Source organism: Diprion similis, chromosome 3, assembly GCF_021155765.1.
Source record: "Diprion similis isolate iyDipSimi1 chromosome 3, iyDipSimi1.1, whole genome shotgun sequence".
Taxonomy (NCBI): Eukaryota; Metazoa; Arthropoda; class Insecta; order Hymenoptera; family Diprionidae; genus Diprion; species Diprion similis.
The window spans coordinates 2252075-2278930 of record NC_060107.1 but is presented as its reverse complement, the minus strand read 5'-3'; the positions used below and the strand labels follow the sequence as shown (position 1 = coordinate 2278930).

At 39.3% G+C, this 26856-nt stretch overlaps 5 protein-coding genes across 6 annotated transcripts; 2 read left to right on the top strand and 3 right to left on the bottom strand.

The window, feature by feature from the left end:
* Positions 1-507: 507 nt before the first annotated feature.
* LOC124404893 (mitogen-activated protein kinase kinase kinase 12) lies at positions 508-15339 on the bottom strand. Of its 2 annotated transcripts, XM_046879376.1 has the most exons (14): positions 14492-15339; positions 11518-11690; positions 4998-5263; positions 4633-4819; positions 4326-4517; positions 3969-4127; positions 3590-3857; positions 3246-3472; positions 2856-3012; positions 2595-2762; positions 2110-2507; positions 1790-2005; positions 1516-1711; positions 508-1409 (listed from the first exon to the last, which is right to left on the bottom strand). In XM_046879376.1, exons 2-14 carry the CDS (start codon positions 11658-11660, stop codon positions 1284-1286), a joined length of 2703 nt encoding a protein of 900 aa, XP_046735332.1. In that variant the 5' UTR covers positions 11661-11690; positions 14492-15339; the 3' UTR covers positions 508-1283. The 2 variants fall into 2 exon arrangements, with proteins under 2 accessions (XP_046735332.1, XP_046735334.1); XM_046879378.1 differs by lacking the exons at positions 11518-11690; positions 14492-15339 and adding an exon at positions 8901-9744.
* A 2437-nt stretch (positions 15340-17776) lies between these two features.
* LOC124404897 (tubulin delta chain-like) lies at positions 17777-19248 on the bottom strand. The gene has a single exon (XM_046879382.1). It carries the CDS (start codon positions 19129-19131, stop codon positions 17779-17781), a length of 1353 nt encoding a protein of 450 aa, XP_046735338.1. The 5' UTR covers positions 19132-19248; the 3' UTR covers positions 17777-17778.
* A 583-nt stretch (positions 19249-19831) lies between these two features.
* Positions 19832-20989, top strand: LOC124404902. Its single transcript, XM_046879388.1, has 3 exons — positions 19832-20501; positions 20597-20806; positions 20885-20989. The coding sequence occupies exons 1-3, from the start codon at positions 20162-20164 to the stop codon at positions 20887-20889; spliced, it is 555 nt and encodes a 184-aa protein (XP_046735344.1). The 5' UTR covers positions 19832-20161; the 3' UTR covers positions 20890-20989.
* On the top strand, positions 20953-21417 carry LOC124404638 (peptidoglycan recognition protein-like). Its single transcript, XM_046878973.1, has one exon. The coding sequence runs from the start codon at positions 20953-20955 to the stop codon at positions 21415-21417; it is 465 nt and encodes a 154-aa protein (XP_046734929.1).
* A 1990-nt stretch (positions 21418-23407) lies between these two features.
* LOC124404637 (peptidoglycan recognition protein-like) lies at positions 23408-25083 on the bottom strand. The gene is made up of 4 exons (XM_046878972.1): positions 25023-25083; positions 24552-24722; positions 24373-24423; positions 23408-24282 (listed from the first exon to the last, which is right to left on the bottom strand). The coding sequence occupies exons 1-4, from the start codon at positions 25081-25083 to the stop codon at positions 23762-23764; spliced, it is 804 nt and encodes a 267-aa protein (XP_046734928.1). The 3' UTR covers positions 23408-23761.
* Between the last annotated feature and the right edge of the window lie 1773 nt (positions 25084-26856).

The following is a 26856-nucleotide window of genomic DNA, read 5'->3' as shown; positions in this document are numbered from 1 at the left end:
TTTGCAAAAATTTCGTTCATCATAATTCTCACTGTTGCAAAATTGGTGCTCAAGTTTTTCCATTTTATCTTTCCCACATTTATGCTCTCACAAACAAGTATTTACTTACATGAAACGATAACATTTACTGACTAAAATATTTACTAAAAGGAACTATATAAATTAAATCGAAATTTAACGAATATTTTTTTTTTTATACAATTTAAAGATGGAATCTCTTTCGAGTCTCTGACATGTGTAACCGTAATATAAAAAGGAGAAAAAAGAAATGTACTGTAAATTCATTTATATTCACATTGCACGGAACAAACTGCAAAGCATATGAACCATAATACAAATTTTGTAGTGATAATCTTTGATAACGTGTTGACTTTTTTTTCACTTTCAGATAAAGCTCAGGTCTGCGGCGTTGTTTTCATTATTTGTTATAGTTAATTCACTGCAGTCGTCGGTTAACAAGTCTTATACTATACATAATACGCTATAGCTACCTATATGGCACTTTTGCTATTTCTCTTACCTCTGATATTATTTTAATCGATGGACTTCATTTTTTCTTTACATATCTCATTGTCACTTGAATCGTGTGTCTTTATGGAATGTGAAAGAATTATTAATCAAAAAGGCTTCCGAGGATTATTGAAAGAGGTAAATTCACAAGCATTACTCGAGTCAACTTGGGTGTATCTCATCTTTTGGTCTCGCTGAAGGAGTGAAAAGGACAAAACGTATTTAAGGTAATTCAAGTAAGGTTTTGTGAGCATGGTTCACTTCACCCATAAACATTTACTACGTTTCTTTTTGAAAGAAAAAAAAGAAAAATAACAAACAATTATCGTATTGTTCAGAGTATAAGACGACCCCCAATTCCGAGACAGTATTTTAGGATGTGTTTCATAGTTACTCGCAAATAAGACGGGTCGACGTTTAAACGAGGACGATTTTGGCGGTCGCTGTCAACAACAAAAATCCTTGTTTGATATTCGGATCAATACGGCATTATTGTGTTTTTTTTTTCTTATTTTTATCTCTTTGTACCCTGTTTATAAACCATTTAAAAGTAGTCGATTTATTGCATAGAAAGTGTTGAGAATGTATAAGACACGTTTTCATCCAGCAGTTACCTGGCAATACATTTTTGTTTTTATTAATTTCGAATCTTCAATCAACGTTTCAAACTTCCTTATATGTTATGGTAATGCTCTGCGAATTTTATCTTTATATAGTCTATAATTCAGGTTTTCTTTTTGTTTCTTTTTCTATATCAAACTACTTTCTGTACCCTATACTGTGCTTTCAATTTTTACAGGTGCCTTTGTCGGCTGTGATGCAATTGTTGTATCACTGACCTCGTCAGTTTCCGATTGACTGGATGTATCAGAAGTGCCCTCATCGTCTAGAACTTTTCTCTGCAGAATAAAGTGATAAAAATTAACATTATACACCGCTTTTCAAGGTATGGTAAAAATGCTCGGTGAAAAATTATTATTCATAAAAATTTCGTCAATTTTTTACCTTCTGTGAATGTTGTATGTGTCGCAACGCTCGCTGGACATCCGGATTGCTTTCTAGAGTTGACGATTGACTGGATGGCGGGTGTGAGTATTCTGAAGTATTTTCTTCATCAGAAGCAAGTACACATTCAGTGTTTGTCAGCGTTTGCTTGGATCTTCTCATTCTGCAACCAGGTCCAATAGGCCTTCTCGCAATGCTGCAAGGATCGAAAAATTAATATTTAAAAATCGGCTCTGTTATTGATAGTTTTTGTGTCGCCGTTTGGTTTACGAACCTTCTACGCCGAAGAGAAAAATTATAGGTGTAACTAGGATCCTCGCCTTCTTCATCAGACCAACTCTCCTCACACGCCTCATCCTCGTGATTGCAAAGCGAATCTATGTTGTCTGAACATGGTCTTGATTTCAGGTCGGAATCATTGTGTACATCAGTTCCGCTTATTATGATGCCACAAATTTGACCTGGTAGTTTCATAAGTTCCTCCTTTCCCCTGCTGAAAAATGAAACATATGAAAAATAAGTTAGTATCCATGCAAATGGAAGCTCCGGAAGATACGTGTGTAAAAATTTTTTCTTACAGGCCCTCTTCCTTACCTGTGCGATATAATAACATCGTCACAATTTCCGTTATCAATTGACGATATGAGCCTATTGGCATTAAGTATCTCGCTGACTTTTCGACCTAAGGTTTCAAGATTATCGTCGTCGCTGCAATCTCGAAGGCGTTCGTTTCCGTTTATGTGATTTTCGTCGGGTGGTTCAGGGCTTGAACAGGGACTAGATTGCATCCTGTAGTGAGTTTCTGAGTTAATGGTATTGCCATTGAGGCATTCGGATTTGCGTCTGGACGACGATTGCCTGCTGGATAATTCCAATACAAATTTGTCTATAGAAGCGGTCTGTGCAACAGGACTGAAATCAGTTTCGCTCAGATCCATCACATCTGTTTGAGTTTGACTGTCGACATACCGATGATGAGCTGCGTCAGTATTCTGAAATCCATATTAAAGGTGTGTATGATTGTTTAATTTCCCTCGATAAAATCGTTAAAAAATATCTGTTTCTCCGATGATAATTACTTTTCTTTCATGGTGCGGACTTGTCCTAGGACTGGAGCTGACACCACAACCAGAGCCTACTCTACGATGTCTGAATTTACGCTGTTTAAAGCTATTGCTTGGAGCCAATACCGTCTCTGGTTGATTAGATTCATTCAATTGCGTATATAAAGTCGCTTTCACTGGACTCTGCGAAATGTAAATGGTAAATAATCAATTATTAATGGTAAGGAAGTCTAGTTCTCAAATGTTCGGATGTGGAGGTAAGAAGTAATTATTCACCTGCGGAGATTCAGCAGGAGAAGGTGGAGTCGTTGGTGTCGATGAGGTAGACAAGTTGATTGTTGGATTACGTTTGCGGTGGAGCCTCTCTTGAGCTTTCAGCAAAGGATGTACCAGCCGTTTTTTACACTGTTTGTGCCCAGTCTGTTGTTCTCTCCTATACAAATCGGACAATAGACTGTAGTATTATTTATGAAACTAGAAGTTGGAATGTAGAGTTGAAATGATTAATGGATATATTTTTCATGGTGATATTGTTTGCAGTACTGGCAGTATCGATATTTCAATCAAATTTCAATTTTCTTATTGTAAACAATCTGGATTTTTGGTCGTTGATTCGAAATTTGAAGGGAGACGGAGTATCACTCTCGAAGGTATAATTTTACTCACTTTACAACATCCCGTTCGCGTTGTTCAAGTTGTAATAAAACAGCGCTCAACTCCAAGTAGAGATTATTTGTTCTTTCGAGCTTGCGCTCGTAATGTTCCCGGATATCCTGGGCATGCCTCAGCTCATCTTCTCTGCGACGAATAAGATCTGCCTCAAACCTTGGTGTGCTGCAACTATTAGTTTGCATTTGCTTCATATGCACCCTGATTTCTTCCTTCCAGGATTGCTGAGGATCGTTAAATGCGGATTTGAAACGTCAGACATAAGGTTTGCCAGCGTGCAAAAAACCCGTCTCATCATTTATTACATGAATTCCGTCAATTTCAAACCGAGAAATATTTACCTGTGTTCTGAAATATTCGTCAGGTTTTCTGCTGAGCACTTCCACAGCTGCGATATCAAGGTGAATTAGGATATTCTTAAAGGATGGCCTGTTACGTGGTTTCGCAGCCCAACACTGTTTGACCAGAAGTCTGAAGCCTTCCGGACAACTGGCGGGAATTGGCAGATGAAGAGAGTTATTACCCACGCCCCAAATTATCGCTGAGGAATCTACGTCTTTGTACGGTATCTCTCCGCTCAGCAACTCCCACAGCACAACTCCGTAAGACCTTGAAAGTGGTTTACATGTTCACAACAAAATACATTGTATGCTAGCTCTAATTCTAAAATCATTACACATATTCTTGCACTGACAAATGATTATAAATAAAATCGTTTACCATATATCAACTTTTTCAGAACAAGGTTCACTTCGAATAATCTCTGGGGCCATCCAGGCAACTGTCCCTGCAAAACTCATCCGCGTACTGATCTCGTTCCATTCTCTGCTCGTTCCAAAATCGCTGATTTTCACGACTTCTCCACGACCAATCAAGACACTGAAAAACATGATGACTTATTACCATGAAATTTTGCAAAGCCTAAGGTGAGCATTGAAGATTGTTAAATATATAAGAGTTGTAAAAAGTTAGAGGTTTTCAGAGTGAATAATAAATACTCGTCTTCTTCCTGAAAATCTATGAAACTTCCATCGTCAGATATCAACTAGCGACAGGATCAACTCCAATTGTTCTTACTTGGGACTTTTCAAATCTCTGTGAATAATTTTGTGAGAATGCAGGTAGTGCATTCCAGCTGCAATTTGTCTTGCCCAAGAAACGAGACGAGGAGGAGGTACAGGTTCCCCGGCGCGTAACAAATCGTACAGTGGTCCATACGGGCAAAACTCCATGACAATACAGTAGCATGGTGCTTGTGTGCAGACGCCTCTGTAAGCGATCAACATTATGGTTTGTTAATATTTGTTTTATATTGTAAGTCAATTTTTTACAATACGTAATTATTAATTAATTATCAATGACAATTCAACACGCAGAGACTTACTTGAATTTTACAATATTTGGGTGATTGAGCTTGCGCAAATGGCGTATATCAGTCTCACGAGGTTCTCTAACTTTTTTCACAGCTACTATTTCTCCGGTCAGTTTTCCCCTGAACACCGCACCTTGAGCTCCTGAACCAAGCCACTGCAGTTCGCTGATGGATTCGAACGGTATCTCCCAGTCATTGGCTGAACATAATTATAAAATCAACTATTCGTAGGTATTGTTTCCAAATGAATATTACATTTTTTAATACACCTGAACGAGTCAAATCTTCGCCGATTTTTGATATTCATATAATTAGTGCGTATAATTTAAAACAAACGGCGAGTTATAAACGGATCAATTATAATTAGTAAAACATACTTTGGTGTCCTTTAATTTCGTTAACTGCAGCTTTTCCGATTATCGTCCAAACGGGCCGAAGACATCCAAAAATACCCTCGATCCAGCCGGATCTTTGAGCGTCTAGAGTGCCAGAGACGGGAGAGCACTTTGTTCCACTCCCGCTTGACTTGCTGTTGCTCTCTGTGGTACTGCTATCAGGTAATGGTATTTCATGAGGACTAGCGATCGTTAGTCCTCCAGCAATGCCACTCAGCTGCCCCAACTCTTCTTGAATACACAGCATGCTGAAAATAAGAGATTTTTTAATATTTATAAAAAAAAATATATCCTCATTTCTTCACGAGAAAATTGCAGAAATTTGATGTGTGAATGTGTCCAGCAAAAAATTAGTTTGTTTCCATTTTTATCCTGTATGATTTGACAAGTATATTCAATTATACTGTAGCAATGAGCGATTAAAGACATTTTTATTTTCTTTATAACACAGGTCAACAACAAAAAAAATTAAAAATTTCCTTGGGTTCATATTTAACCCCTTCGTTGGCAGAGAATTCGAAAAAAGTTTCCAAAATGGCAGGAAAATTTTTTATCCTGAAGACTCGTACTCTAGGGTTTTTGAGGGTGCTGATTAGGAATTTGAAGTTGAAATTCAAGAATTCAAAATAGCGGATCCAATATAGCGATCGAAAGTGCAAAAAACGGTTTATTTTTCACCTAAATCGAGTAATGTTTTTGATTTTTGTACGCCACATTGGCGCTGCCATTTTAAATTTCCAAATTGTGACTTCAAATTCGGATTCAGCTAGCCCAAAACCCCGGAGTGAGGCGTGGATTTCAAATCATGGCAAGATAAATATGGAAATAAGGGTTGATGCACTATTGCATCAATGCCAATGAAGGGGTTAAATGAATAAATTTTGATTCTATACATCGAATAGTAACCAAAATCTTCGTTTATTATTTATAAAGTTTATTTTTGTCTTTTTCACGTTGATAAATAAGTCTTAAAGTTTTCGGTTGATAGTAAATACAAGCGGTAGGTCACAGCATGTTGAAATAAAAAACAAACTTTATCTCACAAAACTATTTTTCCTTTTACTAATTACGTGAAAGAAATCAAAGTTTAATATCTAAAATCCAGACTCCAAATTTCCGTTAATCGGTTTAACTCTCACATCATGACTGATGTAATTATCATGAATTCTTATTCTTTTTTTCTCTTCGATATCGTCGAAATAATCTTTTTTAATAACATCACTGTCGACCGACTATGAACTAATTCCTGTCTCACAAATGTATAATTACAGTAACATTTCGAATAAATCGCTGGTATTCCCCGTTCTCAATGTTCACATACATTGTATAATACAGATGTATATGGATACAGAACGTAACACTTTGATGTTTGATCACGAGATTCGCGGGGTATGAGAAACAAACAAGGCTACTATCTCGTTATTCTTTGACGGTAGTTGCGTCACGATCATATCAAGTGGGTGGCATTTCTGATCCTCCTCCTCCTCCACCTCCTTCTTCCATCGAGAATAGTATCTCACAATTGTGACGTAGGTGCTGGAAGGTATCTGCTGCTATTCGTAGCATACGTAATTATTGCTCCTCGTTGCGTTATATCCACATTCCATTTTTAAAAAACAACATTGATTCGATATATATATAATATATATATATATTCTAAAAATGCACAGTATTTGCAGCAAGTGATTGAACATTGATATTGAGACAATGCAGCTGTATGCAGTTTCAGACAATGGGAAAGCTTGTGTTTTCTACGCGTTTACGACTTTGAAGCCGTATAGTATACTCCCTAATCTGTATAATAATAATAATTTCTGCCTTATTCCTAAGTAAACTCGACAAGTTATTTAATATTCTACCGCGTAATGGCAACGGCGCGATTGTGTCCTCTGCAGATCGTTAGAATGTCATAAATTTTTATTCGAATATCAAACGGTATATAGAATAGTTGCGTAACACTTAACCGATATTATACAGAAAATATATTGGTATAAATTTCGTCTACGCATTTCACGATTCGGTATTACTACGGCAATTTTTGTACAAAAGCTGGTTGAGATAAAAGAGGGGGGATAATAGCACAGATGTCGTCGTCGACGTATTTTGACGGCGATTATAACAATTCATTCGTCTCACATATATTGTACGTTAAATTTACGAGATAAAATTTTTCGCTGCTGTTTTTATAATCCGCTAGAAACGCCACCGGTTTATAAATTTACCGTGTGTATTTTCCCGTTGTAATCTGTGGTCACGAGACCAAGATTCTAAACAATAAAACAACATAATAATGCATAACGTAACTGGAGCAACTTTTCTTCAGCACATCATATATAATATGTGAAGAAAAGTGAAAATCCTTTTTTTACTTTTACTTCTTATTCGTTGATTCATATCAGCAGCGATTGGTACGCTTTCGAAAGACTCGATTAGGTTTCTAACAGAGAGGTTTACATTTTTTACTCGATTCCTAAAGATGACAATTCGAATATATTCGAGAGAGAAACTCTGACAATGAGCTGAAGTTCAAGGAAAGCGGGTATTTGTGTGTATCCGTAAAGAATTTACGAAACAAGGGTCAGCGGTGGGTAAGACGTAACATTCTGACGAAAATGTAATGCGTGATATTCAACTATGGTTGTTCAAACAGATTCCCCATTTCCGATGATAAATAATACTACTTATATAAACATTCGAAATCGTATCGCTACACAACCGTATATTCTGGTTTTCGCTTTACCTGCGTTTTCATGGACATTATTTACGCGCCTATTTTGGCAACACGATGATAATTGTCATGGCGTAGGTATAAAATTAACGGTAAACTCGTCCGTCGCTTAATTGTTTTTCGAAATCGGTTTAACTGTACACAGTCTAATTGTACGCGCTTCTTGAAATTCCTAAAATGTCGTAAAAATTCGCGAGTTTGCGTAAGCCGTGGTCTTATCTCTTGATTGAAACGAATTGAAGGTAGGTTGATGCAATTTGAAGTACCCGCAAAGATGTGTAGTACCTTTACACGTGTAAAGTGTTATGTGTGACCTGAAACACGACGTAGAGTACCCTAGTAGCCTTGCCCTCAGGTTAAATAATTTGAGAAGACTTTGTAGGAACTCTTACTACAGAGTCAATACAGAATCTTCCTTAATAGCAACTTTTTACCACCTGACAACAGACTTTGAATAATGCAGATTCTGAAGTCAGACCCGCAGTACGAAGTTGAAGTTAGTGACGTTAACGTAACGAAACATGAGGGAAAAACTCATTGCTATACAATTTCCGAATGACTTTCAAGTATTTGGCTTTCAAAAATATGATTATATTCTGTTTATCATGGTTTATCAAATTTCAGAAGATCTTAAAGGTGCGAATTAACGAGTTCTCCTAAACATGCATTGTCAGAGTAACGTTACTAAATTCATCCTCATCCCGCAACCGAATGTGGAAGTAGACACATCGTGTCTGCAGTTGCAGCTTGTAGGCGGACTTACCTCAGAATGCTACTATAGAGTACATAGTGATAAAACGAAGTGAACTTGACGTCAAAGGCCGATAGCAATAGCGTATTATTTGAACTCTCCATGATGATGGATAGATAGATATAACAACGAGAGTAAATCAAGTTTTCTCATTTCGGTACAACTAATCACAGATCTAGTAAAAAGAATACGCCAAGCGTCGCTTTCCTGCTTCATGTTTTGGAGAGTAAATCGTAATGTGGCCAATAGCGTATCGTCCTTTGTCAGTGTAATATAGGTAGGTGGCATGCCTAGGCCATTAAGGCCGCTTATCGCATAACGCGAGTGGGGAGCATTCCAGCGGTTTGTTGTCTACAGACGTGTTGCATTTAGAAGTACCGACTATCAATGGTGGCCTTCAACTCACCTCGAGGTGAGATTGACTGGTACCGTGTTCTCATCGTCGTGTGTCTTTTTGACGAAAAACCCTGCAAACACCATCGTTTCGTTTCAAACATATGGACCGCACTTCACACTTGTTGCAATATCACAATCACAGACGGCTGAGACGACGGTGTAGTTATTATAGAAAACGGTAGGGATAATCACGTTTCACGGCGGGCAATGTGAGGGAAAAACCAAATGTTCACAGATAATCGGTGGATAAGTAAAGAAACCAAGAAAAGCCAAATTTTTCTCGAGCTCTCAGATTAACCAGATAAAAACGAAACGAAGCTGAGTCTGGCAGGATTGAAACAAGTCAAGAGACGATGAAAATGAGGAAAGGAAAAAAATAATAATAATGAATAAAGGAACAAGCAAGGCACACGACGCTCTGCGCAGTCTCGACGATTATCCTCCAACCACTTATCTCTTCACTCGCGGCACCAAACTCCGTTCAGTACAAATGCCACCAATGAAAGCGCCAGCGATACTGTCGATTGTCGATGCCGTTTACCGTAAACTCCACCCCCTCCCCCCTGACACCTCTCTCCTTTCTCTTGCTCCCGGCCACTCCAACTTCTCGCCAAAGTCCAAACCCTGGTCCCATCAGACCCGAAGCCGATGCGCGGACGTATGTGCTGCAGACCGTGTGTGGCAGAGTAGTACATACATGAAGCCAACTATTGTGGTGTGTCACGTGGTGGCCAAACTCCCACAACCAGTCCTACTAAACCGCGACTTGTTTTTCCACAGAGACAGACCTATTAGCGAACGATAACTCGAAACTCGCGTGTGGGCCTTGACGTTTAACTGACGTACACACAGTACGTTCTACCTACTCGACATATCAATAACACATGTAGGTACATATCTTCATTACTCAATCCCCACTGCCGCGTCCGTTTGGATCATGCCGCTTGTTTAGCCTCGCAGCAATTAATGTGTATCGTAGTATGTTATGCACACATGTATATGGATACCTACAGCTATTCGCAATCTTTCCGGTTACATACACGCGACGGATTGCGATTCTTGGACATCTTCTACTACTTAGTGGTAATTTTAAACTCGACCGATCGTTGAACCGCGTGTTTCGCAATATTTAGAGTCTGCGATTTCGTATTATTATTTCAAGTTCGGGAAGCAACAACTCAAAGTCTTTCAGTATTGCTTGTTCAGTTTTCTCCTTTTTTTCAAACCATTTGTATAGTTGTATTGTAAGACTTAAAAGGGGACTTCTCTTCAGGGGACTGTGGCGTTCCGATAATGACCAGGCGAAAAGTTCTCGTATCATTTGGCAAACGAGTCTCTTTGTGTATTCTTTTTTTCCTGTCTATGTAATGTCAAATTGCAATAAAACAAGATGTTTGTCCATGCAGATATGTTGTGGTCGCAAAGTATAAGGTAAAGATGATTAACACGAGCTGCAAGCGGTGCATACACTGGAACGAACAAAGAGACATCTGCACGATTAGCACAATTTTCGATTGTTCTTGCAGATAAGTTATACAGCAAACGCCAAAATTTCATCACCGTGGATATTCACTTGGAGATTTCGCGAGTAAGTTGACACTTCGGAACATCGAGAAAATGGTAGACTTAATTGTCATCGAAAGAAAAAAACATGGAGACTCTTTTCTTTTACAGCAATGGTTTTTTTTTTGTCCGTAAAAATTAGATTATTCCCTAATATATATATAATTTTCATTTTTCAGTTAATGCTCTTTCGAAACTATTCGATACTTTAAAAATTAATTTCCATATCTATTATTTAACCCCCGGTACAAAGATCTTATCTCCTTGGTCTTTCGTTTGTAAACACTCGTGATTTATTTTTAAAACCTTGCACCGAAGGTCAAACAGATGCCAGTGACACTCTAAGCGCGCAAAAACCGATGCGTTGCTATATCCCTTTGTATCGTGTTATTATTACTTGGTACTACATGATCACTAAATTTTTTATTACATTTTTTCGCTGTTGCACTTAATACTAATATAGTGTTTACGGTTAGATGTAGAATATTTTGAAACGTACATTTTTGGCATAACATTCATCGCATCTACAATTTGCAAATGGAGATTTCGATTCATGTGCAGGTTTTTAGAGAAGGGATCAAGGACACCAATTTTGCCTAAATAACAAGTCTGATATATATACGGTTCGTACTCCACACAGTGGCGGAAAATTTGTTAGCATCAGTAGAAAAAAAACACCATCGCCATATCATATGATTTTGTGCTCGCAAAAATCCCCGGTGTTTTTACATTCTATTTCTGCAGTAATACATCCTCCTATAAAACAGGAAACAAAAGGCTCGAACCGCAACGTAAAGCTATTTCCAGACTATATATTCTCGTTGATGCTGTACGGCAGCGGCGGTGAAGCATTTTTGTACATACATACGCTATGCACCGCATCTAAGTTTATATCTTATGCAGACGAGTTTTTGTACTTGAAATTCCACAAGAAAAAATGTGGACGAAAGACCAGTAGATGAACGTATATAACGTCGATAATAATCGGCACTAAAGTGTAAACGAACATTTTCTCGTGAATAGAAAAAAAAGGGTTTTTATTCATGAAGTTTGAAACGACTTACCTGTTGGTGAAAATATGTGTCTCCGGCTGGGAAGCGGACAGAACAACCTGATTAACCGCAGCTGCCGCCTTTTCCAATTCTGAAGTATCGAAGGCGAAGGCCTCGGATTGAGACAGCGTGTCTGCTTCTGCCGGGGTGCGCATTCTCGCGCCCCTGCTTTCACCGTCCTAATCCTGCAGGCGAAAATAGAAGCCAAATGTGATTAGAAGTGTCAGGGGAGGTCATCGTTGAAATCGGTAATTGGCGGAAAATCAAGCGTGTGTGTGACTATGAATGCATGTGTAGATCTCGAACTACGGATAGGAGAAATTTTTTCTTGTTTGCAGCAATGGATATATCGTTACAAAAACTGCTGAATTTGAATTTAGTTTTACCCGCGCCTACTTTATCGTATCGCTGATAACTGTATCACATTCTGCAGACTCGAAATGTACGCTACGGGAATTTCCGTCGTTGGCATTTGATTAAAAATGCATATCGCATCAGCATGAACTGCTGCTGGCTACTCTTCCGCGTATCTTGATATTCTTGAACAGCACCGGCATGTAACTGAATTGATTGTAGCGACTGGATTGTCGTTCCAATATCCATATAAGTTCTTTCCTTTAGCATATGTTGGAACTCTCTTTATATTAGCCCGACCAAAGTATCTAGCAGTAAACTGGTTGTTAGGCATAACACCGTTGATTATTTCCACTTCCTTTGGCACGTTGTTAGTTGTCCCTAGCCAGGTATGTATGTACCTGGACAGGGGATAGAGAACCCTAATAGTTGTCTTCGAAGAAAAATAAGCTTTTCCTGAGGACTGTACACACAGTGTGAAGCAGTCCTCTGGGTAAAGCCCCCTTCATTTAGCCCCGTCCGTCAAGGTACACGAAATTCTTGGCCCCGTGCAATTTCATTTCGTTTCATTCCGTTCACGGCTATACGACCGGGGTCCCTTTTACCCTCGCGCACTTTGCCCACCGGGCGTCTACCACGTACACCCACTACCACTACTGCCACCTTTACAATACCACACTACCTTTGTTTCTCGTCAATTCCCTCCCCGTGTCTCCCCTCAGCCACTCCTATTACTTCTATCCACGCCAACGTCCACCCCTGCGCCAGGAACAAACCAAGCAGACTATAAGTCCTTATCGCTGTTAGAAATCATTTGGGTTTCCGGACTCTCTGTATATGCCATATGAATGACTGAAAATCTACTCTTCTGCGGTTGTCCCACCATACCTACTGGATTTGTTGCCTGCGGCACAAGTTCGTTTGTGTGTGTGTGTCTCAGCAACTGCGGGAGGTATTTCTCCTTGGTGAAATAGCAGCGCGATGCAGCATTCCTTTTTTCATTCCTCTATTTCGTCTCATTCTTATTCTACACTTTTTGGCAGCACAAAATTCTCGCCGCCTGACTTAGTTAGGTGCATCTTCTTTGCACGCATATACGATATCCACGGTCCTCCAAAGCCATTGACCAGTATAGTACGCCGAGGAGTACTCACCTCCGTGACTCGCGTGAACACCTTTTCTTCCTTGCTCATGCACGTAATTTGTGTTGCTCATAACGCTTGCGGTCCTTGTTTTCTTGTTCTCGTTTTTTTTTTCTTTTTATTCAACGCACTGCACGCAGTTGCGTGTTCACCTCCCTTTGGTTTGATTGTGATTGCGTGTATGCGTCTATCGAGTCCTAAATCTCTACATACGTGATGCAGAAAATGAGTATTCATTGCGGTTATCACGTGGGCAAACAATACTAAGTATATAGTGAATGTTGTTGTTTAAAATGGATTTTTTACAATTCAAGAACTGTAGATTTGTCTTTGTGTTGTGGGTAAAAACGTTGGGTTCTGTAGTAACGGTACATGCCCAGGCTTTCTTTCACTTACTCTTTTTCCTCTATCCCTAAAGTTTATTCAAGAAACAATAAAATCGTTGCACTAAACGTTGCACTTACATACAGTGTTTTTCCAGGCATTCACATTTCCGCATTGTTCTGCAACGATATGTGTTTTCAACCACCGCAATTTGTGGTCGATGATATCCATGTGCAGGATTTTTATAACCTAATCCACATCTTGGCAGACTTATTTTGGACGTAAATCAATGTTCAGAATTCGGAGTGTTCGTGATTGATTATTCATCTATTAATGTCTGTCTTGTGGAGGGATCGTAGAGAAATACGAAATCACGTAGACTTCGCTGAGAATGAGTTAAGAAGTAGAGGAGTACATTTAATTAGCAAGGGTCGAAACAGTGGGTGTGGAAAAAATAAGATCATACAGAAGAAAAGATTGAGTTATGCAGAGGATAGAGAAAAAAAGAGTGAACATTCTTCTGTCGTTGTGTAACCTGTTTCGGGACAAACTATGGCAGGTATGCGAGACCTGCGATCAGACCCTCAGGTGCTTCAGGGGCAGGAAGTCTTCCTGGACTGTACCGCTCCAGGTAGTTTAGAATGTTTGTAGGTGTAAAGGTATTGTACAGACGTGTGCGGCGTATATGTATAGAAAATGGTGAGTGTGCGTGTAGATGAACCGGCGTTTGAGAACGATCAAGGCTCGTATCTACTGCTGAGGAGAATCTTCATGATTTCAAAGTGATCGCGGCGAGAGGAGGAGACCCAACGATATTGACAAATTTTGACATAAGCATAATAATGATTTAGTTAACAAATCTATATCTCTCGGGTCATGTACAGAGCAGCACTTACGAAGTATAACATACGCGCGGCGTTAGTTAAAGGCTTTCACTTTCTGCCTTAATACCTTACACAATTTAATATGGTTACAGCGCAAGGTCCAGAAATCGTAGGTAAATGCATGGCCGTTTGTTATTGGATGTTGTTGTTTTTCTTCCACTCAGCGTAAACCATAATTCCAGTGCTTTTGACCGGGGAAAATAAGATTTCAGTTTGTTAAAAATACGCGTAGTTGCGTTTTATAAAGACACGCGTTCGTAAACTCGTGTTATTTCCTCTTACCTGGCCGTCGCGTAAAATGTATTCAAATCCTGCTGGCGTTTTTGTTGTTGTTGAGGTATCACGCGTCGTTTTCTTCACCTTAATAATACCTCTCGTCGAATGATGTTCATTATCTCGCGTGTATATATTACAATATATTACTCCTCTAGCACTTTTTTTTACTCTCTTGCGTTAGGTGTGTATAATAACATAAAATATCGCACCAAATGAACACAGAGCACCTCGATGATAGTGCCTTGCTCCACTGGCACACCTCCTTGATCACGGCAATGTCCACCACGGAGATCTCATTCATTTGAGAAAATGAAGAAAAAAAACATCCCTACGGGGACAGATACTCGCGACCAACGCGTCTCTTTGACACTAACACAAAATGGCGTATAACATCGGTGCTGTCCGGTGGTGCGGCTCCTAGCGTCGTCGCGTGCGTGCTCCTCACTACCTCGAAACGCCTTCAGCCTGCAGGGGGACGCCGAAGCCGAAGCATACGAAGCTCGATCCGTTCTCTCTCGAACCCGCTTCTCTCGTCTCTCGCCTCTTGCCTCTCCCCGCTTCCCTGCGCTTCCTAAGCGCTAAAAGGCAGCTCCAACGCCACGTTCACTTTGCCTGCAGGTTTCAACTCGTTGTCGGCGTCGGCTGGCCCCACGAACGTCCGTGCCGCGTAGTCCCCTTCGCTTTACTCCAGGTTGAGAGTTTGTGTCTTGCCGCCTTCCTTCTCCTCCTGCTCCTCCGTTGTCCACCTTGCCTCCACCGTTCGTCCTTTTCCCGCTCGTTCGTTGTGCCCTTAGCCGTTGAGTCGTCTCGTTTCGTCGGCGGTCGATCGTCCAGTGACGTCATACCGTCGGCGCAAGGGTTGCTGCCGGGTACTGTGCGCAATATTACAGAGAGGGTGGTCTTCCCTCCTGCGCTTATACACGTATACACATGGTCCGAGCTCCACGCACACCTAGGTCCGAGTGACATCATACCCAGTTTCTCGGTGACTTAACCTTTCCAGTTCTTGGAACTCCCGGGGATCGTTGCAGGACTCCTTATACGGAGTATTTGGGGAGGGATGTTATTCGCCAACCCCCATCTCGTACCTATACTATCATACACTCTGCGGATCCCGAAGCCCGTTATGCCGCCAAAAGGAAAAACTTGAATTTATCGACATTCCCGAGGTTCAGGACTTCCAGGAATTACTCGAGCCAATGCGGTGTTGAAGTTCTTATTTAATTATCATTTCATCTCCTTTTTCAACTTATGACTTTAGATAAGGTTTCAGCCACCTGACTTTACAGGGTGACTAAACAGTTGATAAAGAATTCAGGAAGCAAGAATGGGAGGCAGAGGGGTGCACAAAGGACCTCCAAATGACGTGATAAGTTTAGGGTGAATCAGCCCTTCGAATAATGAATAAAAAGATGAGAAAAAGTGCTGGAAATCCATCCTCCCAGGGTCCGTTTTTGACTGACACCTTAACGACGGATGTATATCTAGACCAGCCTGCAAAGTGCAGTTCTTATGAAACCTGCACATTGCATACGTTACTACTTGTGTTCGTGTGACATGTGTCGCGCGTTTTCAAGGCAGAGGCGAAAGGATCACCTTGAACTTCCGGTCACCGATATCTTGACCTAGTGAAAGGTACTGGCCTGACATTGCACCGACAATCAGCGTTTGGTTGGTTTCCGCTGTACGCTTGTACATATAATTATGCTATATCGTTATAAGCTTTAAACGATTTCATTGTCATGGAAAGTAGCCACGCGTAACAGCTTCAATTCGTGTCAAACTTTGCCTCTGACCTCACAACTGTCTGATTCTTCGATTATTTTTAGTTTACATAATCTTTTCTTCTCAGTCTGGCGGAATCATTTCAGTCTGGTACCGCAGATTGTGCATCTCATACCATCGAAGAGAACTTCACTCCTCACGTTCAACCATTGCTTTCTTTCCGGCATTAATTTTCTAGGACGATTATCGGTTCACCCTCTATGCGTTCCTTCATTAGATAATATGCTTTGCGAACCCCCGGGCTTTGTCCGCTGAGTAAACTGCTTCCAGGAATTCTGGGATAGCAAAGAAGTGGATCGAACATTGCTAGCCGAGAGGAGCAGTGAAATAGAAACTCCGACTCGGGCATTGGGGAGAGAAGTGTGCGTGGGAGTAAACTGGAATAGCTGTCGTCATTCTCGGAAAATTGTCTGCAGTTTCCTTGCGCATAAATAGAGAGCAAACGATGCGCAGCCTGTTCGCAATATCTGCGAGCTACCGAATAAATTAATTTTAATTGTCCCTGCGTTATAATTTATCATTTCGATGTTTTGCGAGAATTAAGCTCATCTCCGACCCACGTTTAAACTTCAGAGGATAACTTACATCCCTTCCGTTTCTCGTTTATTGTACCTCTGCAAAATTAATTCTTTGCCCAATCGTCTGTTTTCATCCATCACATGTCATTCGCAGTTTGATCTTCGTACATCGCAGACGCGTTTAGCTATCTTGTTTTCACTTTGAGTCCAGACCGCAATGAAGTGTCCGCTGAATGTGATAAAGGCATTATATTCCGTGACTTTGATCTGGGAAATGTTATTATGTAGATGCGTATGAATGTTCGCGTTCAAGGCCAGAATTATTACATTCGTAATCTAACGAACTCAAAACTTGAGACAAGTGATTGCAGGTAGCTTGAGGCACCGTGACCATGAAAATCTATCCTAATCACGGTATGAAATGGAGGATTTCTCATTCGTATTTTTCATTATTTTCCACACTATGCTCCAACATTTGTGTTAATTTACTTGGAAAAGACGTAGTTTTCTGAAAAATACGTCACTTCAGGTTTGCACTAGCATACTTTTCATGCATTTTTATGTGACGATCTGGGGCGATCGGAATGAGGAATAAATTGCAAAATTTAGCGTGTGGATCCGTAGTATCAGTATATTGCACAAATCATGTGTTTAGATATTTCCATCATTATCGAGTCTTCTTTCCATACCAACAGACGGGACATAACTCTTGATAACATGTAATTACAATTAATTGAAGATAGAAGATGTAATATTTTTTTCCTCTTCCTGTGTGGCAAAGATAAACACTGGCCCGGTGCTACTTTTAATTAGATTGGAGTCATGATTGTACACCATTAATTACTTGAATCAAAAAAACTCCTTAGAAAAAGTTGACAAATTAAATATCAAAGCAAAATAATTATATCGGTAAAAGTAGGAACTCGTGATAATTTAATAATTAATAAATAGTGTTATGTCTGTTGAGTAGGGCAGGTGCATGTTTGTTATTCAGGAAAGAATTTCCTCGCTACATAATTCTCTGTAAACTTTGACTATATTTTCAACTTTTGCAAAAGCTTGCAAAAAATCGTCCTCTTCAACTCCATGTTGTTTATACTGATGCAAAAAAGCTGAATGTATGTAAGTGTTCCAGGCCTTGTCAACTATAGCATCAATCGGTCGATGCAATTGAGAATTGTTGGTAACAAGAGCTGCGACCTTATCTTTACCAAGAAGTCTTCGTGGTTGATGTAAGTGGGCAATTTTCTCTACATTCGGGACCCAGTCAGCATACAATTTTTCATCGTTCAACTCAGCCGGAACTATGGTGTCATTGCCAATTGAAGAGCCACGTGAAATCAATATGTTTGATACAGACTTGGAATAGGCAAAAGCTGTCCTTGAAGGTATTGAGTTTGATGGCATTTTTGTCTCCATGTCAATGAGGTTCAGATTGAGAGCGGGAGCTCTTAACATCTGTTTCAGATGCCAAACAATCGAATTCCACTTGTAGTCACCGCTGTAAAGCATACAAGATGGTAGAGCAAGAAGGGACGTTTTTATTGTTGCAATTTTGTATTGCGGATGGGGAGTTAATTGATGAACCAGCGTCGAGAGAATATTTGTCTTGCCTAAGACAGGCTGTAATACGGCAGCAAGTTTCTGTCCGATAACATGATTCAAATCATTCAAATTGGCGTTCGGGACTTTAATCAAATTTTCACAAATCCCATGTATTTGATCGTTTTCAAAAAGTATAGCGACGTCAGTTATATCAATGAATTTAGCCAAGGTTAACAATGTGTTGTAATTCTGGGTGCAGACTTCTCCCGATCCGTATGGAAATACGATGCCACTGGCCATCGTCTTGGTCGAATATTCATCGCGAATTTTTTCCATCAAGTAGCTACCAACTCCAGATCCAGTGCCTCCAGCTGAGCTGAGAATTGCTAAAAATCCTTGAAAGGTATCAACCGTCTCTACCTCATGCCTCACTGCTTCGAGCGCCGCTGAACTTAGTTGAGGACCCTTAGTGTAATGTCCATATCCCCAGTTGTTAGCAGAACCTCCTCCTGCACAGCATACAATATTTTCTGGACTGTAAGTCCACATGGAGTTTGTTTCATTGCTGCTGCATACCGTGTTCACCACTTTTTGCTCTGTATCTACAAGGATCGCTCTAGCCAAGTGTTTGCCATTTTTCTGCAGCCCTTTAAACCACGTGTCAAAGCCGGCCTGAACGTAATCTGAATTCCGTTTACTCGGCACTCCGGTATTAGTGGAAAACAAGTCTGACGCTACGGTTGAGAGCAACGTGTGACCGACTTGATTTCCGCACTGTCCGAACTGCAGCGTAAGCATTTTTATGATATCCTATTAGTTCCACCGAAAATTACATTCGCTGTGTTTCGATGCCAGGGGTATTTAAACGTTTCAGATACCGCGTCGCGACATCAATCTCAGCAGAGTTATTTTCCCGCCACAACTGTCATTCAATAGAGCAAAGAGACGCCTGAGAAAGCCTACACACGCGTTTTTCGTCTCCCTGATTTCGTAACGCCCTCTGTACGTGTTCACTAAACGCATTTCGGTAACCGCCCAATACAACGCCAATACTCTGTCGCCGAATGAAAATCTCGGTTCTGCGCGGTTCTGTGCGTATTAATATGCTCGAAATTGTTATTGAGAAGGCTTTTTCTGTTCTTTATTCTTGATAAATGTTCAAAATGATCTAGAAAATGTGTACACAATATTTTGTTCAAATATTCCCGCTACAAAATACTGAATCGTGGCGGCCATTTTTAAAACTGCTATTCCGAATTACAATTGGTGCGTTCCGATATTAGTTCCCAGTGCTGTCAATATTCTTTTATCTCTCTCGCGCTGCCAAGTTTGTGACTAGCTCTGCCTCTATCCTAGGGAGTTTTTAGCGATGAAAACTTAGAGCATGATGAAAAGTTGATTTCGGAACGCATCCAATGTAAACGTTGGCAATGGTCACTTCCAAACTACATAACTGCACAATACACCAATTGGATTCTACATTACAGTGGAACTTTTTTCAAAAATTCTTCAAATGTTGCTGCAGATGTGTGAACGAATTTGCCCTTACTTGATATTTTATATTTATTTTCACTGAAGATAAACTCAATGTATTATACCTTTGACACATTTAGCGCAAAAGGGTATTTCTGCATAAAATCTATTTACGCTTTGTCGTCGTTTTGGAGCGCAATGAGTCAAGAATTACGCAGCACTTGTGGTCTGGCGTTTCGTAACAATCAGCGTTCTTACACTGGCCTTGGCCGTTATCATTTTCAAACAGGCTCGTTAAAACCGCCAGTGACCAGTTCGGGTTGACAATGGTATAGGTGGTGCAAACGAAAACGGAATGTCAAGAAAGAATAACAAAGACGTCGTAAGCTTCAGCGTTTCTCAAAGTAGTTTGCATTCTAGTACACACCATATCGACGAAGATGAGCTGACATCAGTTTGTGATTTCGAAGAGGATAACAGAGCGCAGGTAATTGATCTGTCAGGTTTTGATGGCAACACTCATCGAACCATTGTAGTTAATATGACGGAGAGCAGCGATGTTGAGATCAAACCAGCAACGCAATTCTATGCTCCAGTAACGATACATCAACATTACAATACTACTTCTACACATCCAAATGCTAATCCACCTGTTGCACCCCCTGTTACATCTACTGAATCAATAAACTACAGAGGTGATAAATGGTTATTATATACTAAAAAACTACTAATTTATTCATCATGATTTACGCTTTACTTAGTCAGTTATATTTGGTTCATGTGAATTAAGATAAACTTGAAAAGGAAACAAATTCCCGGTTTACGACTACAAGTCATGCGAAGATAAATTTCTGTAGTTCGGCTACGTCAAGGAATCTGGTATATATATTGGGAATTGTGGTTGGTTTAATTATTACCGTCACCTTTATTGTGACCATTATATACTTCACTATACCCTCGAGAAATGATGAGAAAAATGAACTGCGTCCGCATCTACCAGGTATGGTAACTTGCTTATAACTTGTGAATTTATATGTTTAATCATAACAACTGCCTGCCTCAATTTTAAATGTTTTAGATTAGAACATCTCAGTTTTAGACGAAGATGTGGCTATATTGACCAGGGAACGATGGGGAGGATATGCAATGCGGGACGGATGGCAAAACAGAAGTCTTTCACACCCTGTAAAATTAGTTATCGTTGGACATACAGTGTCAAGTCAATGTTCCACATTCTTAGAGTGCGCACCAAAAATGCAAACAATTCAAAATTGGCATGTAGAATCTCGAGACTGGGTTAGTATTGGTTATAATTTTGTGATCGGAGGAGACGGCAATGTCTATGAAGGTTTGGGCTGGGATATTAAAAACTACATTCGAGATAATTCCATCATGATATCTTTCATTGGCAATTATGTAATTGATAAGGTGAAAGACAAACAACGAAAGGCAGCGCAATTTTTACTGAAACGAGGAGTAGAACTAGGAAAGCTTGTTCCAAATTATACACTGGTTGCTCACAATCAGGTTGCCAATACACGCAGTCCTGGAAAAAATTTAATGGCAGATTTGAAGCAATGGCCTCACTACTATGCTGGTCAAATTACGTAACCCATACCGAGCTCATAATAGCTTTTTTCTATAAAAAATCATAGTGTAAGTAAGGCTAAGTAAGTAAAGCAGAATAGTTTAAACACATCCTCAGACTGATATCTCAGAAGAAGAAATCACGAAATTCAAGTTTTAGTATAGCAAAACCAAGTGCCATTTTAATGTATTTAACAGTTACTTGTAAACGGTATAATTAATGCAAGTGTAATGTGCCAATGAGTTAAGTAGAGGAGCAAAAGAGAGTTAAGATGTATCTTTAATAATTATGATGTGCTCACTAGTCCATAACATGTAGCTGTAAATAATTGATAATCATAGTGTTCGAATACTCATATACCTAAATATTTACATGTAAATAAATTTGCATAATCGGTCGAATATTTGCTCAAACATGATACGTATTCAAATAACAAAATCAGTAACAATGAAATATTCACACAGTTTCTACACTGGAATGCTTTTAAATTACGACTGCTTGATCGTTACATTCCTAGTCTTTAGTTTTTACCACGTGAGAAATTTCGATAGTTGATCAACTTTTCACTCCCAGTGTTATTTAAATTAAGTTGATGATACACGTGCGTAAAAACGGTGATGCTTATAAAGTTGTCGTTGAATGACATTATACATATAGGATTGTAATTACCTACAAAAAAACAAAGATGGATAAAGTAATATAGTGTATCTCTATTTTTATAAACAATAAATATATATTTTATACAAATTTTATGTCAAATTGAAATACTCTACGAAATTATGAATATATTGTGAGATTGTATTGGACGGAAGGGGGAGGCTACGTTTATAGACGTTCTCATGATTGTAGGTATCAGGAATAAAGAAAATATATTTTCATTCGTGTAAGTGATAGCTTTAATAAATTTGTTATGTTTTAGTTGGGTGTGACTTCTTGTGATCCATGTTCAAAGTGAAATTTAACAATGATCAACGTATCTTCATTTATTCGAGTATTCTTACATTGACCTCGAAACGTGGCAAGAGTGAATATTCCTTGATATGTAGGCGTGTGTGTACTAAATTACGAAAGAGAAACGGGTGTCGCTTTATCGCAATAAAATTTCGCAGAAAGATATCAGTGCGAGACTCGATACAGCAAAACACAAGTAACGATAATGATTGAACGCCGAACAGTGTAAGCATAATCAAATGTTCAAAATTATCATCGTATAATATACGCTGTGACTTACAAGTTAGAAGAAACGATAATAGAAGAAGATGCGAGCTGAATTGTGTTGGAAAAATCCAAGAAAAACAAACATCGGAAGTCACCAACGTTCGTTGGAGTCTACAGATAACGGAAAATAATATTAATAATAATCAGCTGCGTGTGACCTCATGCTCGAATGTAGTGTTGTGAAAATTATGAGAGTCGTAGAATGGCACTGGGATCAGAATCAGCGCATTAGGCTCAAGATTCCGTTGTCGTCCCGTCTTCGAAAGACCACGTCAAGACAACGTCAGAAAATTCATGTGGATCATAAAGGTATCATGTGGCGCTCCACTGGTAGAATTTTGTGAAAAAATGAATGGCAATTATTTCGGAAACTTCATTAGGTGAGTGACGCCGTGCTGAAAGGAATTTGATAGATTTTCCATGTCGATTTTGACTGAATAAGTTTCTTTAATCTTATATCATTTACTGCTACATTATTTAGCACAGTAAATTCCAATATAATTTTTTACAAATAAAAATGTAATTTTTGCTTCTTTTCTTATGTTCTTACTTTTTATCACCTTTGGTGACACGACAAAAATATTGGTTTCATCGAAAATCACTTTTTCTAATCTCAACGAATTTTTACGTTTTCGAACCCTTAGAATTCGACAAGTTTTTAGAAAAGTGTCGGTCTGTCGGTCTGTCCGATAAACTCCCGCAATGATCTTGGAAACGGCTGAATGAAAAAATTAGAAACTTATAGGACTGCAATTAAATGATCGGCATGAAAAAATTTATATATTTCTTTTTACAAATTTATAAATATCTTGTTTTTTTAATTGTTCTTTCAAAACTTTTTCATCTAGCTGCCAAGTCCTATCAGTTCCAGATTTTTCACTCGGTCCTTTGCGAGATCATTACGGTAGTTTGTCGGGCGAACCGACAGACTCTTACCTTTTAATGACGATGAAAAGTTTCGTGCAAAAACCGTTTTTCCGATTTATTGTTACTTATACTTCACTTATAAATTTGGGAGTGGACTACTCAAATTCATGAGGGTAACAGTATAGAATTTTTTTGGCAAAGATTATCAATTCTAAAAAAGCTCATACTTCAAAAAGCGCTTTGCTAATTTGTGTAATAGTTATCCACTATACTCGTACAGTATTACGGCGTAGGGGACCAATGTGGCCACGTTTTTATAATATTATACAACGCGTCACCAGGGCTCAGAGTTTTGGAAACTTGACGATGCCCTAAAAGTTTATAATCGGCTGCAATTTTCCCGGACTTTACTCCTATCTCAATAAGTTGCTCAAGTGCGTGCATCTGGTGATCCGAGGGCGCAACGGTATTGTATGTGCCAATGAAAGAGATTCCAATGCTCCTCGTGTTGTAACCGTACGTATGTGCCCCGACATGGTCCCAGCCGCGTCCAATGTAGGCGCAAGCATCCCCGCCGATCAAAAAATTGTAAGTAATATCCGACCAATTTCGTGACTCCATGTGAAACGTCTGGGCGAAGCGGACCCGAAATGTGCACGTCGACTGCGTGTCGCAAAAGTCCGTTGCGGTGTGACTGATGATCACATAAGGAACCGGATGTTTCAATTCTTCTAGGCGTTCCGTTGGCAGTGCGCCGCCCCACTCGTCCCGTGTGACGAATCTCAGATCATTGAATGGTAGACCTGTGCAATTTTCCAGATTAAAATCAAACGTAACTAGTTACACAAATTAATTGTACCCTCCAAGGAAACGTCGAGGTTTGTCGTACACACCGTTACCGTTCATCGCTGAGTCAGAAAATGAGGAGGTAACCGGAATTAGACCTGTGTAAAATATCAATAAATCCCATATCATTCTGCACGAATTCATACTGTTATGTAAAGATTTCATTATCAATTTCCAGTCAGCTGAAACACCATGGTAACAAACGATTGAAAATTTTTCACATTACCATCACTATCCATCGACGAATTGGAAAATTGTGGAACAGCGGAGCTCGGTGCTGAACAGCTCGAATGTTGCAGAAGTAAGACCAAAATTGTAATTACTGCACCGAAGAGGAAGATTCCCAAAGTTAAAGCCAACATTTTCCAAGCAAACAGGATAGCTCGCCATTGTGTTCCTTAAACATAACATCCATGTATATTCTTCACATTGAGAAATTTATTTATACATTTCACCCTGCCACTTATTCGGTTCAGTCATTTTCCCTAGAAGAAAAGCTGTGCACTTCAGTCACTTCTCACTTATATAAAATGTCAGTCAGCTTTACAGGTATTCAATTGATTAACCGTATCTTTCAGACGATATCCTTTAGTTCGGACTTAACTTACGTGGAAAAATACGAATGCGTACAAAACATATTCAATGACTCATTAGTTAACGCTATGCAATTTCTCAAGAAACTTTTTTTGTTTTGTACCTAATCCTTTCGACAGGTCAGCATCGGATGCTGGTTTTTTTCGGGGTAATCCGTAACTCATGTTTGACTCGCAAATGCACACGCGTTTTAAAAGGCTGCCTTTCCTGCAGCGCTGTCGATGCTAAACTGTCAGATTCATCGGCCTCTGGCCTGGTCTGTGACTTGATTTGGGGAATCACAATGCATATTAACGTATACTAATGCTCGTACGTTTTTCGGCAATAAAAATATACAAGTATTCATGTTACGTAAACCAAGTACAGATTATCATCGCGGTCAACACGAATTTTAAAGCTGGTTTGTAAATGTCAAATTTTGTATTTTACCCGTAACTAATAAAGTTAATAATAGCTTCATTAGATAAAGTTTGCTTTCGTAGAAACCAGAACGATATTTCGGATTTTAAGAAAAATTATCCATTTTCTCAAACATTTATTGTAAATAACAATGAAACAAACTTTAGTTCTGGATTTGAAATGCTTTTATTGAAAAATTATAAATAAACATAAACTACGAACATAGAATCATTGATAAACAAAGTTCGAAAATGAATATTTTGTGTACATCTATGCTCGAACGGACTTTCTTGTATCGAATCTCGATTTTTTTCTTTTTAATCTACGATTTATATCACACAAAAAAAAAAAGAAAAAAAAATTCGCCATAGTATAGTTTATGCATAAGCTACATCGACGTAATTTTGCGAGAGAAAACGGTTGCAAATAGTAAAAACTCGCTGCGATAAGTGGTTCAAAGGTTGCAGTCAAAGAAATACAGAAATCTTGGGGGAGATTTGTTGTTGCCGGCTAAACGAGATGAAAATTTCTGGGAATTGCATATCTAGACACTCATTATCTTTTTGCAATTACACTAAATTATGTTGCCAACAGCCTTGAATTATGGTATTTTTTCCGTCGACGTAGATCTCTTTAAACTTACATGACTGGTTGACGATAATCTTTTCCGTGTTGTTCGAAATGATTTTCCTTGAGTTGCTAATCAAGTCCCTTTACTTGGGGAATTGAATCGAAAATAGAAACGCGAAATTACTGCGTGTTGACTCTTTCGCAAAACCTGACGTCTTATCAACTGCACAATCTACCCCAGTCGTGATCCAAACAAAATTTCCCAACAACAATCGACACTCTTTCATGTCTACGGGTGAAAATATTAGAATAATTGTTGTGGCTTATTGTCTCGTTGCTCAAATGCAGCTGATCTTCTTTGTCATTTTAACAGTAATATCATGTCAATAATTAGCACGTTATCTCAATTCCTCGCAACGGGGTCGTACACACACAGCTGTCTATACATACACACGCTTTGTTTGTTTTACCTTCTGCTATCTGTCGCGAACGAAGAGTTCAGTATTGCAATATCTATGCACTTGTTCAGTTCTCGACGATAGCCTCTGCAGTTTATTGAAGTCCTATTTTCCATCTTGTGACGGTTACAAAGTGCAAACCTAATCGCGAGGCTCATAAGCAGTGTAACAAAGAGGAAAGTTATTTCACCAAAAATCAGCAAATCGCAACAATCTCAAGAACATCCGGAACATTATAAGCCAACAGCTTTTTCTCACGCCTGATTATTTACTTCGTTCAAGATTCTCATTCGGAGTGATTTTCATTCAAGACGTCATCGCAATACGACGATTCGATTCCCAGGAACCTTGGATTCATCGCGGGGCTTGTTATCTCTGAATTAACTTCAACTTGCGCGCATGGATAAAAATAATCAACCGCGAAATCCTGCCTTCAGCATCGAACTCCTTCTTTGGAATCTACTTCGGATTTAGAATTTCGCACAGACCAAACCTTGCTACTAAATTCAG

What these genes read in the sequence shown, in the direction of transcription:
- LOC124404893 (XM_046879376.1), bottom strand. Translation starts at nt 11,660, where the DNA reads ATGCGCACCCCGGCAGAAGCAGACACGCTGTCTCAATCCGAGGCCTTC. An exon ending in TCTGAAAAAGTTGATATATG is followed by an intron (nt 3,858 to 3,968) that starts GTAAACGATTTT and finishes ACCACTTTCAAG; the next exon opens with GTCTTACGGAGTTGTGCTGT. An exon ending in ACATACAACATTCACAGAAG is followed by an intron (nt 1,410 to 1,515) that starts GTAAAAAATTGA and finishes TTTATTCTGCAG; the next exon opens with AGAAAAGTTCTAGACGATGA.
- LOC124404897 (XM_046879382.1), bottom strand. Translation starts at nt 19,131, where the DNA reads ATGCTTACGCTGCAGTTCGGACAGTGCGGAAATCAAGTCGGTCACACG.
- LOC124404902 (XM_046879388.1), top strand. Translation starts at nt 20,162, where the DNA reads ATGTCAAGAAAGAATAACAAAGACGTCGTAAGCTTCAGCGTTTCTCAA. An exon ending in TGAATCAATAAACTACAGAG is followed by an intron (nt 20,502 to 20,596) that starts GTGATAAATGGT and finishes ATGTGAATTAAG; the next exon opens with ATAAACTTGAAAAGGAAACA.
- LOC124404638 (XM_046878973.1), top strand. Translation starts at nt 20,953, where the DNA reads ATGCGGGACGGATGGCAAAACAGAAGTCTTTCACACCCTGTAAAATTA.
- LOC124404637 (XM_046878972.1), bottom strand. Translation starts at nt 25,083, where the DNA reads ATGAGTTACGGATTACCCCGAAAAAAACCAGCATCCGATGCTGACCTG. An exon ending in TTCGTCGATGGATAGTGATG is followed by an intron (nt 24,424 to 24,551) that starts GTAATGTGAAAA and finishes TATTTTACACAG; the next exon opens with GTCTAATTCCGGTTACCTCC. An exon ending in CTCAGCGATGAACGGTAACG is followed by an intron (nt 24,283 to 24,372) that starts GTGTGTACGACA and finishes AAAATTGCACAG; the next exon opens with GTCTACCATTCAATGATCTG.